The sequence below is a fragment of the Lepus europaeus genome, chromosome 4 (assembly GCF_033115175.1).
Source record: "Lepus europaeus isolate LE1 chromosome 4, mLepTim1.pri, whole genome shotgun sequence".
Taxonomy (NCBI): Eukaryota; Metazoa; Chordata; class Mammalia; order Lagomorpha; family Leporidae; genus Lepus; species Lepus europaeus.
This window is the reverse complement of record NC_084830.1, coordinates 100,993,229-101,004,920: the sequence shown is the minus strand read 5'-3', so window position 1 is coordinate 101,004,920 and position 11,692 is coordinate 100,993,229. Positions and strand designations below refer to the sequence as shown.

Here is an 11,692-nt window from a genome sequence, read left to right as displayed (position 1 = left end):
TTGAAAGAAAGCAACAAAATATAGGACTAAAGGGGAAAAGTCTTCCCATTCATTATTTGGTTGTCTTAATTCCTCCAACGTTACTTATTAAATCAGCAAAACGGTCTCCACGATTAGTGGTTCTGCCTCTTCCTTGAAAGCAGTAGTGGTTGCAGCCGACCCTCTGAGGTCATTTGGGGGCGAGGATAAACCGGCTTTGGGGGCCCATGGGGAAGTGTGAACCAAGTGAGCACACGCAGGGGAAGACGGTGAGACAGTCATCGTCGCGGGACTTATTTTTAAAGAAATTTTGAGAAGGAGAATTGAAAACAGAAAGGAGGCATATGGGAGGGTGGCCGGGCTAGAAAGCACGGGTGTCACCCCAGGGGCCAATGTGGGCACGAGTCTGCCACGGAGACCTCGAGGGGACCCACAGCGGAGGCCAGGCCTGCAGTCGGGGATGGGCGCAGCCCCCACGCACGCCTCGCGCTCGGGAAGGAGACATCTGCGGGACGGTGACGAAGATGGGACCGACTGCTGCTTCAAGTAGCTCGCTGTTGTCCTTGCTGCTCAGAGCAAAGGACGGAGAAACACGAGCGACCTCCTTCCGTCCATCCCTGGTGCCAGGCCCCAGCTGCTTCCCAGCGCAGCGAGGGGTGGGCATCGCCTGTGACCTCCACGGCCCGGGGCGGCCACGCCGGACAAGGACGCCGCAGACTGGGAAGTGCGGGCTCTGGAGAGCGGCCGAGCAAAGCGGAGGTCCTTCTCGCCGACCCCGCACTCTCCAGCAACCGCTGGGAGGTCCTGCGCCAGGCGCGAGGGGCGGTCGGAGGGGCTCCCCCCGGCCCGCCTCCGCGACGGCCCCGCCCCGGCCCGCCCCGGGCTGCCCGCAGGCGCCCTCACTCCCAGCCCCTCGCTGCGGCCGCGCAGGTCGCACCCGCGCCGCAGCGGCCGGAGATGCCGCGGGGCGCCGCGCCGGGCCTGCTCCTCTGGCTCTGCCTCGGATTCCTCGACGGTGAGCGCGGGGCTGGAGGTGAAGGGGGTGCGCGCGGCGCGGACGGGCGGGGATCCGCGGGCCCGCAGCGCGGCGAGGAGGAAGAGTCGGCGGGACGTTTGTCCCGGCGCCGGGGAGGCGAGCGGGCTGCGCCTTGGGTGCCCGACCGGCTCCTGCGTCCAATGTTCTCGGAGCGGGGCTCCGTCGGGCTGCAGCCGTAGCCCGGATCTTGCGTTTCCCCTCTCCTTGTCCCCTGGGTCCCGGCGCAGTACGGCCCGACCCGCAATCCCCGGGATCGTAGCAGGGAGCCGGAGCGACCGACCTGGCCGGGCCCAGGCTTGAGCTCGCTTTGCGTGGGCGCTGGAAATCATTCCTCCAGCCGGGAGGCGCGGTGCAGGCGCAGGGGCTCTGGACCTCCGCGGCGCAACCTCGGTCGCGAGGGCGCAGGTGCCCGCACGGACTTAAGGCAAATCCAAGGTCCGCTTCTCGTGGGCAACCAGCGCCGCAGAAAGGGCAGAAACGTGGGACTCTTCAGATTTGAGGGGACAGGAGGAAGGAGGACCAAGGAGTCTGGACCGGAAGGCAGAGTCTGCCACCAAGCAGAGGAGAAGCGGGGTTGGGTTTGTGCCCTTGGGGGGAGAGCGCAGGTGTGTTGGGAAAGGGGGCTGTGGAGATTGAGGCCGAGGGTCGAGGGTCAGAGGAGAGAGTTCAGGTGTGGGCGGGAGTGGAGGTTTGGATGGGACGGCAGAGGAGATGGCGTGGCCCTGGGAATCACCGGGCACGGGGCCTCGGGTGCCCCAGGTGCAGGGAGGCGTGAAGAGGCCTGAAGGGAGAGATATGCAGATGGAGGTGGCTTTGCTGCTTCCTCTGGTCCAGGTCTCTAGGACCACAGAGCTCGGCTCTCTCTGTCCCCTCCTCCCCAGGCTGGAGGACCCAGGACAGGGGAGGAGAGGGAAGCGTGGCTGAGCCTGGGGGAGGAGGGTCTCCCAGGACCCTTGCACCCATCCCACGGCCAGGCTCTCCCAGGTGCTCTGGCTGTGTGTGTTAAGTGACTGAGTGAGTGTGAGTGGAGGAGTGAATGGGGCCCTGGTTGGACCGCCTGGGTGTGGAATGGGAGCTGTCCCCCCTCACCTTCAGGCGACATTAACTGAGACTTGGGAGAGAGGCTGGACTGGGACGTTGGGCAGGAAGCAGAGGCAAGGGTCCAGGAGGGGACACTAAGGTCAGGAGGCCAGGGGGGAGGGGAGCTTCCAGAGAAATGAGGAAGATTCCACAGGAGGAGGAAAGAACCCGGGGAGGCCAGAGGGTGTGGGAGGTGGAGGAGCCTCAGGAGGCAAGGCCGCATCCCACAGTCCGTGCAGGTGACTGATCAAATCAACCAGCAAAGGACAGACAAGGAGACACCCAGGAAAGGAGGTGTCCCAGGCTGGCAGGGAAATGGCAAGAGACAGAGACTCACCTCTCTCCAGCGCCAGCTGTGCTAAGCAGAACCCTAGAAGCCCTGAGTCTTAAGGGATGCTGTGTCCTGTACCCCCAAGTACTGTCAAGTGTCAGGATAGCCAGAGCAGGAGGCAGGCGAGAAGCCTGACAACGCTAAGCTGACCCTTCAAGGTGTAAGAATGGTTATAGAAGTGGTCTCTGGCCCCTGCTGTGCCCCAAAGTGCCTTTGCTCTGTGGCCTCAGCTCCTTTCCTCTCCCTGCACCTCCACCTCCCTGAGAACAGCAGTGGGGCAGGCTGGCAGCCCCCAAGGGCTGTGCATGCCTGGGCTGCACTGCCAGGTTCACAACCCAGCCAGGTCCGCAATCCCACCCCAGCAGAGTGCCTGCAGAGAGGGCTGTGTGCACCACTGGTCAGTTCAGGGATGTGTATGGGAGGCTGAGCACACTGGCTACTGCTGTGGCCTGAGTCATGCAGGGGCCAGTCCCTGCCCCTCAGCCCTGCCTCAGACCCAAGGCGGACAGCAGTGTGAGGGATGAGGCAGGATGCAAGGGGCCCAAGTACTCTGCGGACTCCAGTGCAGACCTGAGGCCAGGACTGCGGCTGAGGGGCCCTGCTGCCTCCCCAGTGCACAGCATCTCTGGGGCCAGGCCCGAGATGATGAACTATCTGGCTTACTCCTCAGCATGCCCTCCCCAGCCTGACCCCAAGCAGTGGCTCACTGGCCCAGGAAGGAAATTGCAATTCCATACAAACCATGAACCATGGTGCCTGCTCAGGGTGGCTGAGGGAGGATTTGGACCCGCACCCTTTCTGCAGAGGTTTCCCGATGCCAGACTGGCAGGGACACAGACATGGCAACAGACACCTGTGGCTCAGGGACGAAAGTGTTCAGCGGCCTCTGTGCGGCCAGCAGGTGACTGTAAGACTGCACAGGAAGGCGATGTCACTTCCAGCCACCAGCTTCCTGCAGAACTCCAGGAAAGGGAACCCCAGGCAGGGCAACGACTGTCTCAAAGTGCCACAAGCAGGAAAGTAGATCTGGTGAATGGGACGAGAGGACAGTCAGACACACAGGGGACAGTGACAGGAGCCAGCAGGGCAGTAGCAGCAAGGAAGCCGTTTTCTCTGCAAGGCAGGTGGAAGGGAAGAGCGCCAGGGGGGTCCTGAGATTGTGCAGCAGGTGGGGACCCTGGAAGGAGGAAGGAACCCATAGCCTCCCCTTGGAGGTGTCCATCGGGCTGTCCTGCAGACCCCAGGTCACGTGACTAAGCCAGACAAGGAGGGAGGAAGGCTGGGAGCACGCAGGTGTGATGGGGCAGAGTGGAACGAGGTTATCCAGGAAAATGAGTGAGGTCCTAGTGTGAGGAGGAAGGTTCTCTGTGCTGGCTTGCATCCCTCCTGCTGGCATTTGGGCGGATTTTCTGTGGCCCAGGCCTAGCCTCAGCCCCATGGCCCTCTGAGACTCCCCTTGCAGGTGGGGGAGTGGGCAGGCAGAGGGCTCCAGAGGACCCTCGCTCTCCCCGGCTCGGCCTCTGAGTGAGACCCAGGCGACAGGTCCCGGCTGGAGCCAGGGATTCCTGAGTTTCGATCCTTTTCAGACACTGGCTTCCTCTGGGATCTCAGTTTTCCGGTCACGCCGAGGGGACAGTGTGGGAGCAGGAAAGTGCGGGCATTCGTCACCGAGGCGCTCCGGGGAAGTGCTCTGGTGGAGAGCGGGGGGGCAGGGCAAACCTCGGGCCCAGCCCCACCATGGTCCATGGCTGGCCAGGTCGGGGTGGCAGATGGGGGAGCCCCGCCACGTGGCCCACAGGGTCAGCAGGGGTTCATGGGAAAGGACTTGTCGGCCACAGAAGAGGACATCCTGCCTGCGTTTCCCTCTTCCTGCGGCAGGAGCCGGTGGCCCCGATTTAGCAGCACTGGGGGCCACCTCTGAGCCAGCTGGGCTGCCTGATAACACAGCTCGTCCTGCCGGCTGCCAGCAGAGCCCTGACCCCAGGGAGGCCGGGGCAGCTGCCCCACGCTGGGCACTCAGCATCTGTTCAGGCCCTTTCCCCCTTGCCACTTGCATGGGGTGTGCAGGTACCCCAGCTCCCTGGCAGGTCCAGTCCTGCCTCAGCCTTCCCACTGCTCCTTGGCTGACCCCAAGGGACCGTCTGCATCACAGGTGTGACCCCCAAAAGATTAGCAGTGGCAGCCACTGCACATCCTGACCCCAGCACCATGGCTTTTCCCAAGCCCCACAGATGCCCTGCAGGGGGGCAGCTAAGAGGCCAGGCAGAAGGTGCTGCACACACACACACACACACACCGCCCCCAGAGGTCTGCCAGGCCTGGAGGGGGCTTCATTCCCACGTGCTCTGCACTCCACCCTCTCTGTAAAACCCAGGCTTTCGGATGGGCTTAGGGAAGGCTTTATTCTCTCTCAGCCCAAGGTTGCCCTCAGTTCTATAAAACGGAAGAGACTGCTTTGATGAGGCAGGGCCCACGCCTGCCACGCCCACGCTTGAATTTCTAACAGTGAACACGCCTCGGTGTCGAAATGGTTAAACAAACTGCCTCCCACTAGGGCTAGTCGGACCCAACCTAGAAACTGGGAAAATGAGATGAAAGGAGCCAGTAGCTCACTAGATGCTAGTGGCAAAGTGGCTCAGGTCACGGAGGTGGCAGATGTCTGGTGTCTGGCCGGAATGCCATGGGGATCAAGGGATAAGAAGGGAGCAGCAGGCAGGTAGCTGGCTGCATTCCTCAAGGAAAGCCCTTGAGTGGTGGATGGATGCCACCTCTCGGACATTGGACCCTGATGCCCTAGAGACCTTTTGTAAGATCGTCTGTCCCCCAGGTCCACTGCTCGCTTGATGGCCCCTCCCCCAGTACCTGGCAGCTGACCTTCCCTGGCACTGCCTCCCTCACCTTCCACACCTACCCATATTTTAGGTACTTTCTGTCCCTTGGATCCTCTGGGCCAGTCCTGGGCCAATCACCAGCCAAGCCCAATGCTGGCTGTGCAAGGGTGAGAAGACACAGGAACTCAGGCAGCCGCTACAAGGAGGAGAGGAGCCTCCCTAGGGGCTCTGAGAAGGGGGGCAGCTGTGACGTCATGGATGTCACATGGATAGTGAAGTCTCCTGGGGTGGGCAGGGCACTAAGTGAGGGGCAAGGAGGCCAAGAGGTGCTCAGATTCCAGTCACAAACAGTGGGAAGCCGGGAATGGTTTTAGGCCAGACAGGGATCAGTGTTCTAGAAAGTATGTCAGGTAAGGACAGGACCAATGGGGCCACACCAGGGGTTGGTCCATGGGAGGGACACTGAAGCTGGACAGAAGGTGGGGACAGGGGGAGAGGTGGGGAGAGAGTTCACATTGTGGCCAGGACAATGTACGTGTCTGAACACTATGACTGCCAAGTGCTTCTTTAGCCCGGCCAGCAGAGGGGAGGGGCAGGAGCCTGGCATTCCCAGCTACCCCACCACCGATGCCACCTCCTGGACCAGCAAGCTCCTAATCCACCTACAAAGCCCTAGGTTACAAAGACCACATTGTGCCAGCAAGGTGTTCCCTGACCCCCACGCCTCTGTACTCCGACCTCACACTCAGCAGGTGGTGACAGCAAAGGCTCAGTGTGGAAGAGCTGGCAGCACTCTGCTCACAGGGCTTCTTGAGGTGCTGTTGTGCTCTCTGCAGCCTGTGGGTCCTAGCAAGCCCTGTTTCACCGTGGGGAAACAGGCTTGGAGAGAAGAAGCGACTTGCCTAAGGCCTTGCAGCCAGAGAGAGGGGCATCATGGGATCCAGCCACAGCCCCTCCCACTGCACCGTCCCAGATCTACAGGGTGAAGTGGGAGGCTGGTGGCCTCCTGGCCTTCACACTCCAGGTTTGGAGGCACAGGGACTGCCCGCGAATTAGGGAGGAACCCCACCCTGCCAGGACTCTGCATATGCCTGACCCAGAGAAGAGACAGAGCTGGCATAGGTCTCTCCACTCTGCCCAGACCCAGAACCAATGCACAGAGACCTCAAGCCCAGCTATGCCTGGCCAGCTGTCCCCTTGTTCCTGCTCATACTCTCAGCCAGAGTGACCCCAAGCTCACAGAGGATCCTGGTGTCATTGTGTGCAGGACCTAGGGAGGCAGTCAGGGCCAGTGCCATCATAGCCTGGGAACTACCTAGAGACACAAACCCTCCTTGCTGCAGATCATAGCTGAGAGGGGTTGGATGCTCTTGACCTCATCACCAGGGATGGGTGCACAGGCCTTGGAGCACACTGACTGGGCCCGGGCAGCAGAGGTGGGCAGAGGGCACAAGGCAAACCCAGGCAGGGCAGTGGGCGAGGTCCTGATGTGGCAGGACTGAGAGATGCAGCCAGCCAGGATGGTGGGGGCTGCCAGGAGGCCATGTCGAGGGCATCTCTGGGTTCAGATGGCTGTGAAGAGCCGGTGAGGGCACCCTCAGGCCCTGATGCTCCACTGGGCTGAGGTGGGGGATGGAACCCAGGCAGAAGGCTGAGTTCAGGGAAGCTGTGGGAGAGGTGCTGCTGTGACCCCAGCCCTCTCCCTCTTCACTGCCCTGTGGACTCAGCCATGCACCTGCAGGCAGTTCCCAGGAGCAGCTCCTGGGAACAGCTCCCAGGAGCAGCTCAGAGCAGTGCTGTCCCCCGCACTGCAGAGAGAACCGGGCCCTGTCTCACTAGACCATGTCCCCAAATCCCATAGAGGCGGACGCAGAGGAAAATAGGAATTCTGTGCGGGATGGAGGGCAGAGGGGATGGCAGTTCCCCAGGGCCACACCGAGATGTCCATGAGGTGAAAGTCAGCCTCACTCTCTTGTTTCAGTTCTGCCTGTGCCACAGTTTCCCAGGAGAGATCCTTCTGAAGCCTGGCATTGGTGCTTTAAAGGGCCTTGACTGCAGGGACCAGGCCATGCAGAGAACAGACCCCAGAAGGAGGAGTGCAGTGACCAGGGCCCAGGTGGCCATGTGCTCTCCCGTGGGGGAGGAGCGGCTGTGGGGCTTCAGATTGGGGGAGCTGAGGCCCAGAGGGGCCAGATTCTTGTCTGAGCCCCTCCACCCTGTGCCTGCAGAAAGGAGGCTGGGGTGCCCCCTGCAGGGACGGGCCAGTCACTGCACAGCTGCGGAGCAGCCCGCTGCTGCCAGGCCTGGAGCCTGTTTCCTCACATTTGTAGACTTCCTATGATCCCTACCAGCCCCGCTCCCAGGCTTTGGGAAGACCAGATGAGACGAGACAGCGACAGCCGACCGCTGCCTGGCTCATGACCAGCGCCTACCCACAGGACTTCCCACCCACCCTGTCCCTTGCCGAGGGGTGCTGGTGCTGCCGCAGGAGGCAGCAGGACCCCCATTGTCCACTGTTCCTGTGGCTGACACACAGGTCCCCATGGCCCCAGGCCAAAGGGTGTCCCAGGGCTGCTGACAGTACAGAGAAGAGGAGGCGTGCGCTCTGGCCCGCTGACCCCAGCCGGCGCCTGCCCGGGCCCCTCTGCTGCAGGCCTTGGGGCCAGGGCCATGCTGGCCGGGGGAAGGAAGAAGCCAGTTCCCGGGCCAGGAACAGGAAGGCAGGGTGAGTGTGGTAGAGGCCGGGATGACAGCACTTCCTGCTGCGGGAAGGGAAGGCCAGCAGAGACAGACAACAGCCAGGCAGGAAGGATGCGCCTTCTTCAGAGCTGCAGGTGGGGGCTGGGCCGCCCCAGAGCCTGTGGACACAGCAGCGTCAGGCCCAAATCTGGCCCGCTGCTGAGTGGCCAGGGGCATGCAGTCACCAGGGAGCATCTTTCCCACGGGAATGACGGGGTCTGGCACACTTCCAGCCGGAAGGAAGATGGATGATGGAGGTTCTGTAGGATGTCCCCTCCTCTGTCCATCCTCCTACCTGTCCATCCTCCCTTCCTCCCATCTGTCACTCCATCCATCCAACCATGCACTCAGTCATTCAACAAACATTTATTTGCTGTGCCAGCCTTGTGCCAGCCATGGGATGGGCTAGAAAAGGGAGCTGTCTTGGTTCCTGCCCTACTGAAACTGCTCTGAAGACAGCATAGACTCACACAATTAGACACACAAAGAAGTTCATGAGAGCACCACGAGTAGGCCAGAGGACCGAGTAAGCACCAGGAAGCTGAAGGGAGCTGGTTTTTGTAGGATGTGAGGAGGTTGTATCTAAGCTGAGACCTGAGGTGAGAGGAGGCCACAGGGCAGGAAGAGGAGAGGCGATGGGAGGAGAGGTGTGTGCAAAGGCCCTGAGGTAGGAAAGGGCAGCCAGTGTGTTGCAGAACAGTCTGGAGGCTGTGGTGGCTGAATGACATGAATATTAGGTGGCAGGTGGAAAGGCTGGGCCCCAGTCTGCAGTTTGGATTTTGGGAGAGTGAAGTGGGAAGCCCACAGTGGGGTAAAGTAAGCCTGATGTAGTCCATTTATGTTTTTAAAGTACCACAGATAATGGTGTGAAAGAGGGCTGCAGGGGGTGGGTGCAGCTGCACAGACCCCAGCAGGACAGCAGGAGCTGGCTCTGGGATGCCTCTGGCCCGACAGGTGCTGGTGGTAGACAAGTGGGCAGGGGGAGGGGAGGTGGCCGTCCACAGCGTGTCCCATGGGAGGAGATGGATACTGTCAAGGGAAGAGCTTTTGGCAGGAAGGTGGTGGGGGTCTGAGTCTGGGGATTCCCCTCAGGGCACAATTCAAGTGTGGGGCCCTGGATCTCCATGGACCAGGACAGGGCCAAGTGGGTGGGAGGAAGGAGCATGGGCTTCTGATGAGGCTGAAGGGCTGAGTGGCAGTGGAACAGGGGCGTTGAGCCAGGAGGAAAGAGAGAAGATGGGCCCCAGTGCTGGGTTGAAGGTGGGGAGGATTCAGGACATGCCTATGAGTGTGCGTGGCCAGGGGAGAGGCTAGGGTGCTGGTGAGTCATCGGTGGATGATGACATCATGTAGAATGGGCTGAGTTGGGCCAGGAGGGGATGGTGAGCTACGGTCTGCAGAGAAAAGGGGAAGTGAGCAGCACAGCCTCTGCTGAAGGGTTTAGAGGGGCAGAGGGTGGTGCCGTCAGGTGTGTACAGGAATCATCCCCTCAGGCATGCGGGTGATAGCAGCAGCTGCCCCAGGGCAGTGATGTCCCCAGAAAGCCAGGCTGCAGATAAGATGAGAGGAGCCATCAGAGGACATCAGGGTCTACAGCAAAATCTGGTGATCACAGAGGGCACTGTGGAAGGTTGGTGAAGGCAAAGGCGAGCTTGCGGGGATGGGAGGAAAGGGTTGGCAAGAACTATGGATGGTCCTGTTCAGCACAGTGGTATGGATGCTTCCTCTATTGGTGTACTGTCCTTAAGGCTCCCTCCCCTATCCATTCACACACACACACCACTCATCCATCCATCCATCCATTCACCCTCCTACACATTCACATACCCACCACCCATCCATGAATCCATACACACACACACACATACACACACTCAGAACTGACCCATCCGTTCATTTACCCATCCACCTACCCACCCATTCATCTACTCATCTACTCATTCATCCATCCATCTACACATCTCCCATCCATTATAGTCATCTAATAATCCATCATCCATCAGTCTTTTTTCCCTCCATCATCCATCCAGCCACTCCTGTGTTCACCTGCTGGAACCATATTGCTCATCAGCTTCTGTTTGGGGCTTAGTAAGATGTGTCCAGATCTGGCCACCACAGTTCAGTCCATGTGCTCTAATAGCAGGAGCCACAAGGGGCACAGATGAGGTAGGAGCCACCTGAGTAAGAGCAGCTGGTCCCCAAGGCAGGGGTACATGCCCTGGACCCTGCGAAGGAGAGCCTCAGGAAGGGAATGCAGGAACCCCAAGGGGCCTGTGGGACTAGAAATCACTGGAGGCGAGAGACGAGGCTGTGTCTCCCTCCCCCCTCCAGGACAGGGACTTGGGGGAGGGACAGGACGCAGCTCTGGGCCTCTGGCCACACAGAGTCCTCCCTTCCTGTTGTCTCAGGTTGGCCCTGGCAGGATACATCTGCCAGAGCGCCAAGCCCAGACCTCCTGCAGGGCCCGGCCCGCCCCACCAGAGTCCCACCCCCCACATACATGTACATGTGGGTGCACACACCACCCTGTCACTGATGCATAAATCTGCACTCCTGTACATGCATAAAGCCACACACTATCCTCATGGACACACAACAGAGACTCACACCCAGACCCACAGAAACTAACATGGACCCACACCTGTCAACACACACAAATGCAGGCTGGGGTCCCGTGGGACAGAGGGCTGAGTCCCAGTCAGCCTGCACCTGCCAAGGATGGGTTTCAGCCAAGGAGGCAGGTTTCTCTGTGCAAGTAAGGAGATGACCTATGAGAATGAGGCGTCGGGGGAGGCCCAGGTCAGGAGCCCATGGAGGAGGCTGGGGCAGCCAGTGGGAGGCTGTGCAGGTGCAGAGAAGCTGAATGGGCCAGAGAATCGCCCATGGGGCCTGGGCAAGGGTGGAGTCACAGGTAGGGAACAGAGGGGCAGGCTCTAGGATGTGCAAGACTCACTCATGATCAGGGAATGTTTGCTTGGGGTTCAAGAAGGAGGGGCCTTCAGGCAGAGCTATAGGATCACAGGGCCGGTGTAGGAGGAGGCCTTCTCCTTGCCAGCACCACAGCTGGCTTGGAGCCAGGTGCCTGGGCTCAGTCCACGCTTTGACCACAGTTCCCCTAGGGCAGATCTGCCATCAAGGCAGGCTCTGGTGGAGGATGTGGTGTCTTGGAGCCGTTCTGCCTCTCTGCTCCGGGTGCACATGGCAAGACCAGGCTGCCCCTGCCCCAGGCTGGGGACTGTTCCCGTGGGCCAAGAAGACCTCACAGCACCTGATGGACATTGTCAGGTGAATCTCAGACTACATGCCACACTAACCCTGTCTCCCACCTCAGGCCTGGTGAGTGGCTACTCCATGACCCCTCCGACCCTGAACATCACAGATGAGGTGTACGTCATTGACACCAGCGACAGCCTGTCCATCTCCTGCAGGTATGTGGGCCCCCTCCCCCATGGCAGGAAGTGATGGCTGAGGATGCAGAAGGCAGCCTATCCCCGGTGTGGGTGCCTGGAAGCCCTACAGACATAGACAGGCTGCATTCATCCAGCCTCAGCCACACCCACCCCCAGGTGCTCTGTGTGCCCTGAGATGGTGGCCTCCCTCCAGCCCTGGCTGTGATCCAGACACTGGCCCCCTGGGGCTCGTGACTGCCCTGCCCTGAGTGTGTGCTGTGTGCACCTGACCCCTGCACCATCCAGT

At 60.6% G+C, this 11,692-nt stretch overlaps 1 protein-coding gene across 3 annotated transcripts in view; it reads left to right on the top strand.

Annotated features, from left to right (window-relative positions):
- The first annotated feature begins 911 nt into the window (after window positions 1–911).
- The window catches only part of FLT4 (fms related receptor tyrosine kinase 4), a 38,698-nt gene continuing 27,917 nt past the window's right edge, over window positions 912–11,692 (top strand). For all 3 annotated transcript variants that reach the window (XM_062188588.1, XM_062188587.1, XM_062188586.1), the window contains exons 1-2: window positions 912–994; window positions 11,328–11,424. In XM_062188588.1, the coding sequence (XP_062044572.1) occupies window positions 937–994; window positions 11,328–11,424 (155 nt within the window). In that variant the 5' untranslated portion in view covers window positions 912–936. The remainder of the gene's footprint in view (window positions 995–11,327; window positions 11,425–11,692) is intronic.